Consider the following 16,649-nt stretch of genomic DNA (forward strand, 5'->3'; position numbering starts at 1 on the left):
GCGCGCCGCGGCCGCGCGAGGGCGCACTAGGCTGCAGGCCCTGGGGACCCCGGCAGGGACGCGCCCCGGGAGGCCCGATGGGAGGGGCCGCCCCGGGCTCCCCGCGCCCCTCCCCGCGGGCCCCGCCGCTTCCGCCCGCCCTGGGGCCGCCTGGAGAGCCAGGACGCGCCGCCTGGGCTCTACGAGGCCGGTAAGTCCCTCTTCCAATCCCCCTACTATCCGGACAGGGTTTCCCCTCCGTCTCTGGGAGCCGTCAGGCTACAGGGGTGCCCGGGCAGCAGTCCCCGGGGTGCAGGAAAGCTCACCCCTCCCTCCCTTCCTCCTGGGGAAACAGACCTAGAAGCGTGGCTTGTCCTGGGATGACACCAGCCATCAGGATGGCGCCCAAGGGTGTAGGCGTCTTGCCCCTCTGGGAGAGGGTCTGGGGAGTAGAAGGGGGGATCCTTCTAGCCCCTCATTTTCCATTACCTAGACCCCCACCCCACAAGCCAGTGCTGAGTCCTGTGTGGGTGTCAGAAAGCCAAGCCTCCTCCCCATCTCAGCTCTTCTCTCCAACTTCCACCTGCTTCCTGGATCGGACGGGGCCCTAGGTTCTCAGAGGGGCAGAGACACAGCTGGCCGCGCAGCTGTGGTCAGGGGGTTCCCGCCCAGCCGCCCCCCAGCTTCTCAGCACTTGGAGCCACCTCTGCCCCAACCCCTGGTGGCCCAAGTCCTAATGTCAGCCAGGAGGGCCTGAGGACCAGGGAAACGGGCTTCAGAGGGTCCACGGCACGGGACTTTGGGGGCCGGAGGGCTCCAGCTTGTCCTGCATGCCCTTGGACACAGCTGACCGCTGGGCTCCCTCGCCTTGGCCCAGGAAAGGAGTCATGAGCAGCCACTCCCCTTCCCCCTCCTCTGAGATGCCGAGGTCACACAGAGGGCCTGGACGCCGAGGGACTTCATCCTTCCCTGGCAGAGGGGGAAACAGGCCCAAGGAGGGAAACCAGCCCCGGGTGCTGCCCTTTCTCCTGCGTCACCCTCATCAGCAGCCTCTTTCCGTCTGCAGCTGCCCCAGGAGGGCCCCACACCCTCTGCACATGAGGCCATGAGGCACCGACCCAACGGGGACCAGGCCACCTCTGCCCGCGCCCCGGCGACCCTGCTGCCGTGGACCTGGGAGCCGCGGGGGCTCTGGAGGCCAGGGTGCGGCTGGGGGGCCTCGGCCAGGGACCTGGCTCCTGACCCAGCCCACCACCAGCTGGCCACCCCCTCTGCAAGGTCTCACCAAGCCCGGGACTGAACCTCGCTGGTCCCCACTGCACAGATGGGGAAACCAAGACCCCGGGAAGCAGAGTGGCTGGCTCCCCACCACCACACGGGAAGGTAGGGACAATGGCGGGGAGAGTAGGGAGGGGACCCCAACCCTGCAGACCCCTGTGCACTATCCTGGAATGAGTCCTTCCATCAGTAAGCACCTACTATGTGCATTAAGACAATGAACAACCGATCCTAATAATAGTGGATTATTCTTTGAGCCCTTCCCCCTCCATACCAGCCTCCATGCATCCCATTTCTTACCTGATCTGAGAGACCCCTCAAAACTTTCCTGCAAAAGGGACCCTATTAGCACCCCATATTTCAGGTATGCCCCAAATAATACAACCAGAGCTGGGGCTCTGCCCCCTGGCCTGCTGGCACCCCCACTGCAGCTTCCCCTTCTGCTTCTCCAGAGCCCACCCCTCCCGGAGCTCTCTGCTCCTGCTGTGGACCCTCCTGAACTGCAGTGTGGGGGGCAGTGCTCAGGTAAGGGCGACATGAGCCCAGGAGGCAGTGAGCATGCGCATCTGGCCAGCGGCCTGGGGGTGGCCAGCGTCCCCTCCAGGCTGACTGTTCCTCTGGCTCCCCAAGTAGGGTCCAGGCGAGTGGACTCCATGGGGTTCCTGGACTCGCTGTTCCAGCTCCTGTGGGCAGGGGCTCTCTGTGCGCAGCCGGCACTGCATCTGGTGAGTGGGGAGCTGGGGCTCAGCCGGGTGGGGTGGGGCAGGAGGGGGTCCCTGCGCCTCCTCTCCTGCCAGCCCAGCCCAGCCTTGGCCGCACCCTCAGCCTGCCCACACATGCTGCGCTTTCTAATCCCACTGATGCGGCTGGAATGTGGGTGGGTCGGCCAGGTGGGGGGAGGGTAGGCCAGCACTGGGGAGGGGGTTCCTGGGGGTCCTGACCATGCTCTGACCACCCTGATCCTCGCAGGCTTCCCGGGGAAGAGCTTTGCTCGGGGGACTCCCATGAGTACCGACTCTGCCAGTTGCCAGTAAGTCCTGCCCACCCCCTAGACCCTCCAGTCTGCCCTGAAGCGCTCCTGCTCCCCGACTCTTGCCGCCGAACACATTCAGCACCCTCCCCTAGGTTCTCTGGTCTCCCCCGGGGCTGCCCAGCCTCTGACCTACCCATCTCTTTCTCCAGGACTGTCCGCCAGGGGCCATGCCCTTCCGAGACCTCCAATGTGCCCTCTACAATGGCCGCCCTGTACTGGGCACCCAGAAGACCTACCAGTGGGTGCCCTTCCATGGTGGTGAGGAGCCTGCCCTCCTGTTGGTCTGGAAGAAACAAATCAGAGCTGGCAGGGAGAAGTGGCTGCTACAAAGGAAGGGGACTTGAAGTGTTGCAAGGAGAAGCGAGCATTAACACTGGGGCTTTGAACGATATGTAGGAGTTGGGGAAAGGCGAAAAGCATGTGTGAGGTGTGAAGCAGGGTTTATTCTGTACAGGGCTGAACACCAGGCCGAGGGTTTACTTGTAGTTGTATGAAGAAGCAAACAGTTCTCAAACTTACCCCGAAAGCAGTGGTAGCAGGGAATGTCACACTGAGCTGAAAATAGCGAGTTATATAACTGTGTGCCTGGGGCAGTGCGCCTCCAGATTTACGGGACCCCGGCAGCTTCAGACACCATGGTGGGGCCAGACACAGAGAAGAGAAGCCTAGAACGCAGGAAGTTCCGTCCGTCAACCTCACTTTTTTTCTTTGCCCCGAGAACTGGAGGAAACTTGCCATGGTCCCGCCCCACAGAGGCCCTCCAGTCCAGCGTGGGCTTTGTTCCAGGCAGAGCCTGCCAGCCAGGCTCAGGGAGGTGGGAGGTGGAGGGAGCTTAAGCAGGAGGATCAGGGATGAGGGCCACGGGCCTGTGTGCCAGGCACAGGGGGAAACTGAGTCCCAGGGAAGGCCAGCAGCACACACAGGCTACATGGGACTCAGTCAGCCCTGGACTCTTTTTAATGGGCCCCTGCCCTGTGGAAAACAGTAGGTGCTCATCGAGTGTTTGTGGAATGAAAAACGAATGAAGAAGGGTAACTATGTCAGCAATGGGTAACATGCAAGGACGCCCTAATGTTAGGTCACAAAGTGAATGCATGCTTGCAGCCCAGGATGCTTGCCAGAGTGTCCCGGGAGCTGGAGGCAGAACGCCACGGGCCAGTCCTGGCTCGGCCTCAGCCTGCATGTGGGCTTCTGGCTGAGGCTCTGGGTCACATCTGCCCGAGGCGGTGGTGGCTGCTGGGGGAGCCTGGCAGGGAGCGCGCTGGAACTCAGAGGCGCCCCTGCCCAACAATTCCTCCTGCACCCAGCGCCCAACCAGTGCGACCTCAACTGCCTGGCTGAGGGGCACGCCTTCTACCACAGTTTCGGCCGCGTCCTGGACGGCACCCCCTGCAGCCGGGGTGCCCGGGAGCTCTGCGTGGCTGGCCGCTGTCTGGTGAGGACTCGCCGGGCCCCGCCCCCGCACGTATGCCCCGCCCCCGCATGTCATTTTCGTTCGCTAGGCCCGCCCCCTCCCGCCCTGACTCCGCCCCTTTCTGGGTCCCACCCCATCCTCCTCCCTCCAAGACTCGCCTCTTTACTTTCAGTTCCGCCCCCATGCCCCATTTCTTTTGGTTCCATAACCCGCCCTCTTCCTTAGGCCACGCCCCTCTCACCCAGGCCCACCCACCACTAGTTCCACCCAGCCTCTCCCCTCCAAGCCCTGCCATTTCACTCCCGGGGCCCCCCTTTCCTCTGTTTCAGGTCCCACCGTCGTCCCTAGGCCCCGCCCCTTAGGGCCCAGAGCCCCGCCCCATGCCGCAGGCACCGCCCCCGGAGGCCCCGGACTGGGGGGCTGTCTGACGTGGCGGGTGTCCTCCCCACCCCTTCAGAGCGCCGGCTGTGACGGTCTGCTGGGCTCCGACGCCCGCGAGGACCACTGCGGCCGCTGCGGCGGCACCAACGACTCGTGCCTCTTGGTGCAGCGCGTGTTCCGCGACGCTGGTGACCGCCCGCCCCGTCCTCTCCGCTAGCCCCCAGGGGCCCTTTAATGAGCCGCGGGCCCGGAAGCGAAGTCTTGTGTTGATTGGGCAGATCAACGGCCCAGCCCCTCTCGCTCATCATTCTGATTGGTCAAGGCCAGATTTCCCCGCCCCCCCATGGGATTGTAACTTTTTCGCTGCCGCACTTCTGCGATAATAACTGCAAACGTGTACAGAGCGTGTTCCGGGGTTCCAGGACCTTGGCAAACCTCCTGTGCGTACAGTGTCCCATTTAATCTTCAAATGCATCCCCCCACACACACCCCAACTCCCTCCTGCCCTCCCGCCCAGGTGCCTTCGCTGGGTACTGGAACGTGACCCTGATCCCCGAGGGCGCCAGACACGTCCGTGTGGCCCACCGGAGCCGCAACCACCTGGGTACGGCAGGTCCGAGGGGGCGGCGCCCTGCTGCCGCCCGGATGCAGCTGGGGAACCTGAGGCCCCGGGAGGGGGCGCCAGGGTCGGGAGGCGGGCGGGCTGGTTCGGGCCCGGGCTGACCCTTCCCTTGCAGCGCTGATGGGGTTCGACGGGCGCTACGTACTCAATGGGAACTGGGCGGTCAGCCCACCCGGGACCTACGAGGCGGCCGGCACCCGCGTGGTCTACACCCGCGCCCCGGGGCCGGAGGAGACTCTGCGTGCGGCCGGGCCCACCTCCCAAGACCTGCTCCTGCAGGTGCGGCGTGGCTCAGGGGGACCCCGGGGAGGTGGGCCAGAGGATCCGGGTAGAGTCCAGAGTTGGGGTAGAGGGTCAGCAGGGGGAGGCCGGGGACAGAGCGTCACAGCGGGGAGGCTGGGCCATCAGGTCCAAGCGCGGCTCTCTGCTGTGTGACACCCCCACCCAGGTCCTCCTGCAGGAGCCCAACCCCGGCATCGAGTTCGAGTTCTGGCTCCCTCGGGAGCTCTACGGCCCCTTCCAGGCTCAGGCGCAGGCCCTGGGTTGGTCCCTGCGGCAGCCGCAGCCTCGGGAGGTGGAGCGGCAGCCCCCTGAGCCCCCCGCAGCCCCCGCTGCCAACCCCTCGTGGACCCCGCACTCCACCCCAGGTGAGGCGGGGATGGACAGGGCGTGGGCAAGTGGGAAGGTGAGGCCTGTGTCCCTGACCTCCCTGCCCCCGCAGACCCCTGCCCCCCCTGCTCCGACACCCGAGGCCGCGCCCACCGGCTTCTCCACTATTGCGGCAGCGACTTTGGTGAGAAACTCCTGACCCCAACCCTCACATGGCCCCTAATGGACCTGAATTTGGTCTCTGTCCTGTTGACCCCAGCTGTGACCTGACTCTACCTTGACCCCACTTGACCCCTTCTGACCTGTTTGACTCCTTAACCTGATCCTTTGCCCTAATCTGACACCTGAGTCCTTCATGAACCCCTGACCTGACAGTGACCCCTTCAGTCCGCTCTCCACCGTCCCCAGGGACCCCAATGCCCCACCTGACCCCCGTGTCCCTCGTGCGGCAACGGGCGTGTGGACAGAACCCGTAGTGTCCCGCAGGCCTCAGCTCTGCCTTGCCCACAGTGTTTCGGGCGCGGGTACTGGGCCGCCTCCGCCAGGCCCGGGAGACCCGCTACGAGGTGCGCGTGCAGCTCATCTACAAGAATCTCTCCCCGTTGCGGGCCCTTGAGTACGTGTGGGCACTGAGCCACTGCCCCTGCCCGCTGCTGGACCTCCATCGCGAATACCTGCTGGCTGCCCAGCGCCTCATCAGCCTGGATGGCACCCAGGACCGGCTGCTGCTGCCCCATGCCGGCTATGCCCGGCCCTGGACCCCCGCTGAGGACAGCCGAGTGCGCGTGGCTGCCCGGCAGTGCCCTGTCTGAGCCCCAGATGAGACCCCTGCCACACACAGCAAGGAGAGTGCCTGACTAGGCTCAAGCTCAACATATGCCCCCTACAAGGGTTCCCAGGTTTCCAGGGACATCAGAATAATCTTCCACCTACAGCTGTGTGACTCCCTTGTGCATACACCTAGACACCCCTGCCACAGCCACGTCCGCTGTCACCAGCAGGCGGGCACTAGTGAGGACACACTGCATAGACTCTTTGACTCTTATTTCCTCTCTCACCCTGGCTGCCAGGAAACTCATCACCGTTTAACTCCCTGATACTCTGTGCTCCCTCTTCTCACTGCCACTTACACACACACACACACACTCATGTATTCAGAGACACTGTCACAAACACACATGTCCCCTAGAAGACATGCCTAGCCAGGCACTGTAATGTACCAGGAAATTCAGAGAGAGAATCTTAATAGCCTCAGCCACCTACTCTGGCTGGATTTCTTTCAGGCAACACCGCAGTTCACCCCTTTTTTAGGCCTCTTTAATGTTTATGCATACCTTTTTTAAAAATAAGGGCACTCCAGCTACTCAGACCGCAGCACATACACTTGGGGATGCGCTGATACGACCTCACAGTGTGCGCCAGTGGTCTCAGTACCCCTCCCCTTCTCCACTCAGGGTCTGGCACCGTGTGGGGCCAGAAGGGGGGAAGAAGTAGGTAAACGGAGCTTCACAGCTCCCAAGCCCCCTCGCCCTGTAGCCTTGGGGGCCACACATTCATCTCAGGTCAGCCAGGGGACCCCTCCCCAGTGCAGGAGGCAGGTCAGAGCTCTTGGTCTCAGCCTGAACCCGTCCCTGTGCGTTTTCCCGGAAATATTTTCCCGATGGTCTCCAGGAGCCGGGAGGGCAGACCTCAGTCATGTGAATTGGGGGTTCCTGTGGGGTGTCACAGTTGCTCTGAAAATCTCCCCTGATGGCTTCCCACCCTGGATGGGGTGGCTCATGCTGTCATTTGGGACAATCTGCTCTTCCGTAATATACCACTTGTGTTTTTCTCTGGGGCGTGGGAAGATGGGAATAGGTGACGGATGAGTGATGTATGGGTCTGCATGGGCTCAGCCCTGTCTTTGCAGGTGACCTTAGGCCGGGCCTTGCCCCGCCGGGCCTCGGTTTCCCCCACTTCAAGCTCCCTTTCAGCCTCTCCCAGTCCTGATGGTGGGAACAGCCCTCTTCTGGACCCCCTTCCCTGCCCATTCATTGAGCATTTATTGAGCGCCTGCTGTATACTGGAGACCCAGCAGTGCCTGGGTCAACCCAGGCCTGGCCTGTCATCTGCAACAAATGCTGAAGCTGAAGAATGTGGGACCCCCACCCTCCAGGGCAAGGTGGAGGCTGGGTGCCCTCTGGTGGCAAGACTGGAAGCCAGGGATTCCAGGCGCCCTGTGGCCTGCAGCCCCAAGGGCTCCCATCCCCCATTCACACATCCCCTGTCCGCGCCTATCACCATCTCTCCCACCTCCCACCGTGAGGCCAAGGTTGAGCTTCACCGGCTCCGGAACCAGCTGGACTGGCCAGCCCAGCGAGGCACCTACCTGCTGGGGACAGAGGGTAGGGCAGGGTGCACCCCCTCCCCCTGCAGCAACATTGTTACCACGAGGGTCCTGTAACAATCTCAGGAGATAGTACCTCGCTCCTGAGGTGCTCTTCTAGCTTTGAAACAAGCCGACAATTTGCAAAGAGAAGACAATGCAATTCTAAAGACGTTCTAACTCTGCGGCGCTCCTCACGGTAGAATCAGCGTGTGGACCCGGCCAGGCAAAAACATTCCATTTTACATTTAAACATAAATAAAAACTCCGGGTGGTTACACAGAATGACAGAAATGAAGTGACCCCAGTTCTGCACCTGCATCTCTATGGTCTCCTCTTTATCGTTATCTGCTGTGTCCCTGCCGGACCGTGCAGGGGACTCCAGCATTGCCCCAGGTGACTTCAAGTGGGTACTAAGAAGGACGTCCACGGGCAGGAAGCTGGCGCAGCCGAGGCCTCACGCGTCCAGAGCTGGGAATTCTCCAAACTGACCTCCCCCAGGATCCAGCGTATTTTAAAAGTTAAAGAACTGAAACCCTCCAGTTTGAAACTTTTACCTTGTTAGTAAAACAATGGTAATTCAGACATTGGCTCAAGAGCCCCACAAAAGTTCCCAGGCTTTTCTTAAGGGTTTTAATTCTCTGCAGACAGCACCCCTGTTGCCTGTTCTCTCTCACTGACCTGGGGGACCCGCAGCCTGTCAATCACCTGCTGGGAGCCTCGGACTGTGCCTGCGGGTAGGTTGGTGACCACTTTGGGAAACACTTCGTAGTGTCTCCTGCAGATGAACCCACATGTCCAAGTCAGGACCCCGGGACCTGTGGATGGGACCTTCCTTGGAAAAAGTGTTTTGGCAGGTGTAAGGGCTGAAGGTACGTCATTCTGGATTATCCTGCCAGGCCCTAAATCCAATGGCAGGTGTCCTTGTAAGGGATGCATAGAGGGGCCCAGAGGAGGCCAAGGCAGAGGTGGGTAATGTGGCTACAAGCCAGCGCACGCTGGAGCCCCAGAAGCAGGGGTCAGGCAGGAGGGACCCTCCCTCCTCCAAGGCAGCACGGCACCTTGGCCGCTGACACCTGCCCTTCAGGTCATGAGAGAATAAATCTCTGTTGCTTTAAACTGCCCACTTTGTGGCCGTTTGTTTTGGCTGCCACAGGGCACATGTGCGCTTACCGTACACCCTGCAACCTCAGGCAGGTGTGCCCAAGGCAAGCGAGACTGCTCACCAAAGGCAGGTTCTAGAATGTTCTAGCACTTTTGGTCACAATCACCCACAACTGGAAGCAGCTCAAATGCCTGTTCAACAGTGGAATGGGGTCAATGGACTGCGGACCCCCCTACAGAGGGACGTGCTCTGATTCCCCCTGCAGCGTGGTGGGTCAGAGTCAGGAGAGAACAGACTGCGGCTCGCAGAAGGGATGTCCAAGGACAAAGGAAGTGGAGTCAGGATGGGGGCACATTTTTGCAGGGGACAAGTGCCTGGCAGGGGCTGGCTGGAGTGCATTACTAGCTCTGAGTGGCTGGTTCCACTTTTCTGTGTTTAAATTTAAAATGAAACAAGTCGGAGGGGGGCTTAAAGCCACTGTTCCCACATGGTAAGACAGGTGTGGTTCCCCACCGTGCTCCATGGTGAGCCGATCTGGGGTGGGATCCCCTGACAGTCTTTGGAGGGTCACCTCAGACAGGAGGGGCCCCTGCCAGGTGCTGGGCGAGCCCAGGGCTGCCATCTCCTCCCCTGGGCCACAGCCACGCCCTATTCTTCAAACAGCTGGGCCAAGATAAGCAGATCCTGTGATCATGTGGACTCCTTAGCACGTTGGGGGTTCATTAATTATTATCCTCCACCCCCACCTTTTTGTCCCAGGTAAGCCTACATCCAGGGCAAAAACCAAAGTCCTCACCTCGCCTTCCTGGTATCGGGGTGGTCCACTCTACAGACTCACCCGTGCCCCCACCCCCACACCTCACTGAGCTAGCCAGACAGGCCTCCTGGCCCTTAACCTGCCGGGTGGGTCCTGCCCAGGGCCTTTGCACGGGCTTTCTCTCCCTGAACGGCCTTCGCGTCTGTACTCAAATGTCATTTCCGGAGAGGCCTTCTCTGATGGTTCCTGACATTGCAGCCCGTTTATTTTTCCCCATGACATTCACCTCCTTCTGACATGTTACATGTTTACGATGTTGACTGTCCCTTCTCCAAATCCCTGGGAGCAGAGGATTTTTGTCTCTGGGTTATGACTGCGCCCTTGACTTCCGGAGCACAGTCTGGCCTACAGCAGGTGCTCAGTATCTGCTGAGCAATCCAACGAATGAGCTGGACCCACGGCTCACCAGTTCCTGTTCCTCACCCACCGACATTCTCAGGGATTCAGCAGCACTCCCTCTGCTATCACCCAGCCGGTAACCTGGGGCAGCTGGGGACAAGCTGGGCCTGCGAAGCAGAGGGAAGGATGACAAGGGCTTGCAGGGGTGTCAAGGCAGAAGCCTACTGTGCCTGCAGACATCGCCCAGCGTCCCTGGGACCAAGTCACGTGCAGTTGAGAACCGCCGAGTTCCAGTGTCGTGAGCAGCTGCAATGGGCTTTATCCTCCTAACCTTCCAGTGTCGCCCCCAGACATGGGGACCAGCTAGGGCCCTGGAGAGGTGGAGCCTGGGTGGGAGGGGCAGATGTGGGCCAGGCCAGGCCCCCAGGTACCCAGCTGTGGCTGCAGATACCTCCCCCACAAATTGTCTCTGGATGGCGGGAGCTGCCCTTGGGGTTACAGCCTCCTCCCGAAGGGCGAGTGAACTCCGTGGCCGGAAGATATGGGGTTAAACACTGGCCCAGGCTCAGGGTAGAGTTTAATCTCCAGCCCCCCAAGACCACCTCCCTGGTCAGCTCCCTGACGCTAGCTTCCAACCCAGGCTCTGATTTCCAGAACACCAACTTGCATGGGGTTGTTCTATGTTTTTACATATCACTGGGCTGCATTTGCAGCCTGCTTGCTGGATTATTTACACTTTTATCCACCTCTTTTCTGTCTTGTCTGCCTGATTTTATGATCAGGGCCATGCTGGCCTGCAAAGGGACACCAGCCGCAGGTTGGAGGAAGCTGTCAGGCCTGCCCATCTCCCCTCTCCCAATTCCCTCGAATGCCAGGCTGACATCCACTGCCAGCCTTCCTACCACCCCGGCCTCTTCACTGACGGCTTCCTCTGGCCTCAGCCCCTGTGCTGCCCGCAGGGTGCTGGGAATGGATGGTGGTCACTGCTCCCCCAGTGCCCGGCAGTCCTGGTGGCTACATGCCCGGCTCCCTTAGCGCCTGAGAGGTGTGTGTTGCACTGAGATGGAGCTCCAGGTGTCCACAGGTGTTATGGCCGCCTTCTTTACCACCTCCTGTCCCTACGCTGTATCAGGGCTTCCTGAGGTCCCTTCCCCAGTAAAGGACTTCCCCCAGAATTCTCGTCTTGGATCCATCTCGGGCACCTGGCAAGTTTGCCTTGCTGGGCCTCTGTGAAATGGGCTCACAGCACCTGCCCGATGAGATGAGACAGTGCCCCCCTACCCGCCGTCCCGGAAGCGCCTCATCCTTGGTCCCCCAGGACAGATGACGCAACAAGCTGGTCAGGTGACTTTATTGGGTCCTCTCCTAGCAGGCCAGGTGTTTCAGCCTCCAGCAGTGCTGCAGGCATCGGAGGCCGTGGTGGTACGGCCGGCTACGGGTGACCTCGGTGGGGGTCTCTAAGGTGTAGTCCTCCAGGGAGGAGTCAGACTGGCAGGACACAGGCAGCTCGGGCACCGTGGGGCTGCTGGCGGGCTGTGCTGAGGACGGCTGCTGGTGTAGGCTGGACGTAGAGGCCTGGGGGATCCCGTTCCCTGGCCCATCAGGGGTCCCCCTGGGGCTGCGGGTGTGGCTGGGGGACTGTCTGGGCGGGGGCTCCTGGCTGGAGGAGGTGCTGGTCCGCTGCATGGAGCCTGAGGACCGGTGCGAAGGGCCCAAGGATGTGTTGGAGGTGTGGGGGTGCTGCTGGCTGGGGGCGTGGGGCTGGCCGGAGGAGTTGGCTCGGGACTGAGGCCGGCTCCGGGACTTGCTGGGCAGCTTGAAGATGGTGGCAGAGCTGGTGGCCATGGGATGAGCCTGGAATTGCCCCACGGTGGCTCTGGAGGGACTCCCACAACCTGACTTGCTTGGGGACGAGGGGCTGGTGGAGGGGTCGGCCGGGGAGTCAGTCGCAGAATCCGCAGAGGGCTTGGGCTGAGCCGTGTCGCCCAGCGTGCCAGCCAGCAGGTCTGTGCGGGAGCTGGGTGGGTGCCTCACTTGCCCTTCTGGGGCTGAGTCACGCTGGTTTTGGCTACAGAGACAGGGCCGTGGGGGAGGTGGGGGAGGCTGTGACCACCGGCCAGAGGCTGCTTGAGGGGCACACACACACACACACACATACACATGGGCATGCACACACAGGCCCTACCTCCCAGGGCCAAGGGCTACGTACGGTCCACTGGGGAGATGAGGGCCCGGCTGTGGGCCAGGGCCTGCAGAACTGGTTCCCGAGAGCACAGGAGAGAGAGACGGACGGTAAGAGGGGAAGCAGAGGGTCAGATGGGGGCAGCTAGTGAAAGCCAGGATAGGAGGGAGGCAGCATGGAGGTGAGTGGTGGGGCAGGGGGTCCGTGGTGGGGAGAGACAGACAGACAGGGACACACAGACACCCCGGTGCCCCGCAGGGACGTACTATCCCTGGTTATTCCGGCTGCCGTGTCCAGCGCTTGCCCACTGAGGTTGCTCACGACGCTGTCCACGGCCTCGTGATGCTTTAGAAACAGCGGGCGAATGACACGATGATACAGCATGTGAGCCCCGTTCCAGGGCCAGGGGGCCATGCAGAACAGCAGGAAGGCACACTGCGGGCACAGGGGGGAGGTGACACGGGGCCCCGACTCGGTGCCTTTAGGGTGGGCCTGGCTGTCCCCATCAGACAACCCCCTGGTGGCACCTGTTTCCCTTTCATGTCCCAGGTGGCGGGGGAATGGGCACTCCCTGGGGCCCCAGCCTGCTGGCTGCCTGCCTGCTCCCAGAAGCCCCCAGTCCCACGTGCATCCCGGGCAGTGCCCACCTTGCCCACGTAGTAGAAAGGAAACCAGGAGAGTAGTAGGTCGCTGAAGAACTCGACCACCCCGAACAGGCCGTACACCACCCAGTAGGTGAGCCACACAGTGTCGTCGTCTTTGGTTGGGCTCTCGATGGCTTTGATGCTGGGGTGGGAACGACAGGGTCAGGGTCTGCCCGCAGCTCCAGACGCCCCCCTCCTACAGCGCCAGTAGACACTCACGAAGCATATGCTGGGTACACAAAGCCAATGAGATTGCACAGCAGAGGTGCCCCGTAGCCAAACAGAAGATACAGGCTTAGCAGGGTGGCAGCTCCTGCAGGAAAGACGGGCGTGGGTGAGGGTCTGGCACAATCCCACCCCAGCCTGTGCCCCTGGCGTCCTCTTGGCTTGGCCAACAGTCCGTGACCCTGACTCCTCCCAGAAGCCTTGGCAATCCCTTCAGGATGCATCAGCTGCCCCCTCTGTGCCTGGGCAACACCCACCGTGGCGCTGAGCCCCGTGTGTGCGGCCAGCGCCCTGTCAACATGGCGATCTCCCCCACCGGACTGTGAGTTCCCCAAGAGCAGGCAGGGCCCTGGTAGATAGAGTCACTGTCCAGTAAGTGTCTGTTGAATGAAAAGTGATCACCTACAATGTTACCTCCCCTCCAGATCCTATGGAGATACTAGGCACAGGAGGACAGCGTCTTAAGTGGGGGCGGGGGGAAGCTAACAGCGAGGCCATTCTGTTGTTTAGAGTTGATTTCCAGGGAGCAGGGAAAAGCGACCATTGTTTTATCTTGGTGTTGGGCTTCTCAGTCCTAGCGCTGTGGACACACGGGGCTGGTCATTCTGTGGGCAGCTGTCCTGGGCACCGTGGGGGTTGAGTGGCACCCCTGGCTCCCATGGTGAAAGGGGCATCCCAGGTCCAGACAACCACAAATGTCCCAGGCACTGCCCGGTGTCCTGAGGGGGGCAGCATGGCCCCGTCTGAGAATCTTTGCATTCCCGGGAGGCAGCACAGCGCAACGTGGGCTTCAGGTGCCCAGGAGAGACCCCGCTCCTGCACCAGCCCGCCACAGGACCCCAGCACCTCTCTGCTGGAGCCTGAGCAACCCGGCTGCCAGCGGGGGCATGGAGTCAGCTCAGGGCGACCTGGCAGACCGGCTCCTTTCTACACATTCACGGAGCTCCCAGCAGTGCAGGCTCCCAGGAAAGCTGGCTGGGGAGGGAGGGTGCCGGGGCGCTCGCCACCCGGAAAGCAGTAATGGTAACTGCCGCATTTATTAAGCGCTTGTGTGAGGGCTCTGTGCTTCCCCGCTCTACCTCAAAGGCCAGAACAAAACGTTAGGTGGGAAGAGGGGAGCACCTGGGCTCCGGGGAGCATGTACAGCCACCCTCCCCAGCACCCAGGCTGTTATCTGCAGAGAGAGAGAGAGGTGGTGCGTCACTTGTGGACCAAAGGGCACAGCCACCCACCCTTGCTCCACCTGCTTTAGTCTTTATCCCTCAGGTGTGGGGTCAGGTGAGGGCGGGGCCTCCCCAGCTGGCCCCAGGAGGCCCAGGCACCGCCTCCTCTGGACCCGTGGTGGGGGACTTGGACATTTGGGCAGATGGGGCCCAAGGGTTACCGCGACTGGGGGAGGGGGAATGTCGTGCCCCTCCCCCCGGGAAACGGCTAGGCTGGGGAGGATCGGCCCTCCCAGGGCACCTCTCCCTCAATCCTTAGTTCTGCAGCCTCAGCAGTAGGAGGATGACCTTGGACACAGGTGGAGGGGCCCAGCCCCAGCGAGCAGCAACAGATGGGGTGGGAGGGGCAGGTGGGGGGCATGCTCCAGACAGGGCAGGAGGCCGGGGCAGCCTCCCACAAAGCCCCTGCCTCCCTGGGCCTCAGTTTTCACCCTGTGGCGCCCAGTCTCCCGGGCAGCCCTCCCAGCCGGCCCCTCCCTAGTGCTCTCTGGCCTCCATTCCCTGGGAGCTGGTGCCCGGGATGTGGAAGGCCAGCCAGGAGGGCAAGGCCTGCTCCCCGGGGCAGGTTCCCGGCTGGGCTGACATGGGCTGGGCACTGGGGGCTTCAGGGAACAGATTTCGGACCCTCCCTGGGCTGCCGAGCATGAGATCTGCACACAGAAAGTGCTCAAAACACGTGACCGCTCCTCACCCGGAGCCCTCCCCACTCCACCCCGACCAGCGTGGGGACAAAGCATCCTCGGGATTCATTCCAGGGGGGCTTCCACGAAGAGCCTGCAGAGAATATGGGCCTGACGCATTGAAAAATAGAGGAGAGAGCTGTTTTGAAGGGGTGCTTACTAGATAGTTAGGGAGAGCGGCACGGGGCATGTGAGTTCACCAAGGACCAAAGGGGAAGGGAAGAAGGAAGTTATAATGGGGGCGGCTGGACCCCCCTTTGTGCTGGGGTCCCCATCCCACCTTTCGCCCCCCCCCACCATGGCCGCCAAACAACCCAACTCAACTATTCCAGCACGGAGGGACCAAAGCCATTGGTGGGGGCAAAGGCAAGCCTCGGGGGGGTCCAAGCGGGAAAATCGCGGTGGAGAAGCCAGGAGGTGGGAGGGATCCTTCTCCTCCAGGCTTGGTGCACCCCTCGGAAAAACAGAAAGATCTCTACACTTGCTGGCCGGCTGGGGTCCATGTGGCAAGGGGCGGCGGGTTGCAGGGCACTGGCTGCCTGCCCGCTCCCTCCCTCCCCCTGCCATCCACTGGAGCTGGCAGCGCAACTGGAGGAACCGGACTGAGGCCTGGCGGACACCCAATGCCCGAGGGAGGGGACAGAGGTTGGCCTCCTGCCCCGAGGGCCCGAGTGGGGTGCTCCTCACCGAGGTCACTTGCAGGGGCAGGGCAGGGGAGGGGCTGAGGGCAGACCCTTCCCCAGGACTTCAGTCCCCTGCCAAACAGCAGGTGCGCCCCGCCGTCTAGCCTGACCCCGCTGACGACACGGGCTGGAGGCGGCAGGTCTGCGGCCTGGAGTCCGGGCTTCAGTGCGCCCGTCGGCGAAATGAGGCGGCGGCCCGAGCACCCCCGGACGGCTCACCCGTGGCCAGGTACCGCTTGTCGACACCTGTCTTGGCTTCGAGCGCCCCTAGCGCCTCGGTGGCCAAGTTCTTTTGTTCCAGAAGGTGCTCGAAGCGCTGGCGCAGGCTGTCCATGGCACTGGCGGGCCCTGGGCTGGCAGCCCGAGCTCGATCGCCCCGTGCACCGACGCTGCAGCGTGCTTGCAGCTTTCCGCGGCCTGCGGCTGCCTCTCCCCGCCCCCGGGCCGGTCTCCACCCCCGGGCTGTTCTCAGCCTCCTGGACCCCGCCTCGGCCAATGGGAGGGCAGGGCGGACAAAGGAGGTGGGGCCCGCCCCCTCCTCCCCGCCGCATCGCCCACTGGCGGCCCGCGGCCGCCGCAGCGGCGACCCAAACGGGAGGGGAGGGGTGCGGGGCGCGGCGACCGAGGAAGCCGATTGGCCAAGCGGGAGGGAGACGTGACAGGCGAGGGGCGGGGCCACCGTGGGGATTATTGGCTGAGCCATTGTGTGGGTGGAGCTGGGGGGGGGAAGGTGACAAGCGGGCTGAGGCGGGTGGAGCTGGTGGGAGGGGCCATAGAAAGACCAGAACTGATTGGAGAAATAGGAAGAGATTCTTCGGCGCGAACAGGGGAGGGGCGGAGCTGATCATAAAGCTGGCAGGACGGACTCTGAGGGGGACGGGGCGGAGCTAAATCGAGGAGGAGGGACTTACTCGAAAGAGTAGTTCTGGTTGGGCCACATTGGAGGGCGGGCTAATGTTAGAGGGAGGGGTGTGTAGGAAAGTGGGCGGGGACAAGTAAGGGGCGGGGCCAGGCAGAGCAGCAGTGAAAACACTTCACTGGGTCAGATTCGGATCATTGCATAAACTGGG

General features: G+C 62.2%; 2 protein-coding genes across 9 annotated transcripts; one reads left to right on the forward strand and one right to left on the reverse strand.

Annotated features, from left to right (window-relative positions):
* The first annotated feature begins 37 nt into the window (after positions 1–37).
* On the forward strand, positions 38–7,966 carry ADAMTSL5 (ADAMTS like 5). Of its 4 annotated transcripts, none has more exons than XM_037018398.2 (13): positions 38–190; positions 1,046–1,362; positions 1,710–1,782; positions 1,891–1,982; positions 2,227–2,287; positions 2,440–2,548; positions 3,598–3,725; positions 4,162–4,273; positions 4,603–4,689; positions 4,823–4,986; positions 5,168–5,354; positions 5,429–5,500; positions 5,827–7,966. In XM_037018398.2, exons 2-13 carry the CDS (start codon positions 1,304–1,306, stop codon positions 6,126–6,128), a joined length of 1,446 nt encoding a protein of 481 aa, XP_036874293.2. In that variant the 5' UTR covers positions 38–190; positions 1,046–1,303; the 3' UTR covers positions 6,129–7,966. The 4 variants fall into 4 exon arrangements, with proteins under 4 accessions (XP_036874293.2, XP_036874295.2, XP_036874292.2 ...); XM_037018397.2 differs by having other exon boundaries at positions 41–190; positions 5,156–5,354; XM_037018400.2 differs by lacking the exons at positions 3,598–3,725; positions 4,162–4,273 and having other exon boundaries at positions 40–190; positions 5,156–5,354.
* Positions 7,967–11,277: 3,311 nt separating this feature from the next.
* Positions 11,278–16,049, reverse strand: REEP6 (receptor accessory protein 6). Of its 5 annotated transcripts, none has more exons than XM_017652065.3 (7): positions 15,799–15,937; positions 15,221–15,350; positions 12,988–13,081; positions 12,772–12,910; positions 12,391–12,559; positions 12,152–12,199; positions 11,755–12,010 (listed from the first exon to the last, which is right to left on the reverse strand). In XM_017652065.3, the coding sequence occupies exons 2-7, from the start codon at positions 15,246–15,248 to the stop codon at positions 11,973–11,975; spliced, it is 516 nt and encodes a 171-aa protein (XP_017507554.2). In that variant the 5' UTR covers positions 15,249–15,350; positions 15,799–15,937; the 3' UTR covers positions 11,755–11,972. The 5 variants fall into 5 exon arrangements, with proteins under 5 accessions (XP_036874455.2, XP_017507554.2, XP_036874456.2 ...); XM_037018561.2 differs by lacking the exon at positions 15,799–15,937 and adding an exon at positions 15,584–15,685; XM_037018560.2 differs by lacking the exons at positions 15,221–15,350; positions 15,799–15,937 and adding an exon at positions 13,251–13,383 and having other exon boundaries at positions 11,278–12,010.
* Between the last annotated feature and the right edge of the window lie 600 nt (positions 16,050–16,649).

This window comes from Manis javanica, chromosome 13 (assembly GCF_040802235.1).
Source record: "Manis javanica isolate MJ-LG chromosome 13, MJ_LKY, whole genome shotgun sequence".
Classification (NCBI taxonomy): Eukaryota; Metazoa; Chordata; class Mammalia; order Pholidota; family Manidae; genus Manis; species Manis javanica.

Excerpts from the sequence above, each read along its gene's own strand:
- REEP6 (XM_037018560.2), bottom strand. The coding sequence starts at position 13,294 with ATGTTGACAGGGCGCTGGCCGCACACACGGGGCTCAGCGCCACG. Across the intron at positions 13,082-13,250 it reads ACACGGGGCTCAGCGCCACG|GAGCTGCCACCCTGCTAAGC; the intron begins GTGGGTGTTGCC and ends TCTTTCCTGCAG. Across the intron at positions 12,200-12,390 it reads AGCCGGAATAACCAGGGATA|TTCTGCAGGCCCTGGCCCAC; the intron begins GTACGTCCCTGC and ends CTCGGGAACCAG.
- ADAMTSL5 (XM_037018397.2), top strand. The coding sequence starts at position 1,304 with ATGGGGAAACCAAGACCCCGGGAAGCAGAGTGGCTGGCTCCCCACCAC. Across the intron at positions 2,288-2,439 it reads ACCGACTCTGCCAGTTGCCA|GACTGTCCGCCAGGGGCCAT; the intron begins GTAAGTCCTGCC and ends CTCTTTCTCCAG. Across the intron at positions 4,690-4,822 it reads CCGGAGCCGCAACCACCTGG|CGCTGATGGGGTTCGACGGG; the intron begins GTACGGCAGGTC and ends CTTCCCTTGCAG.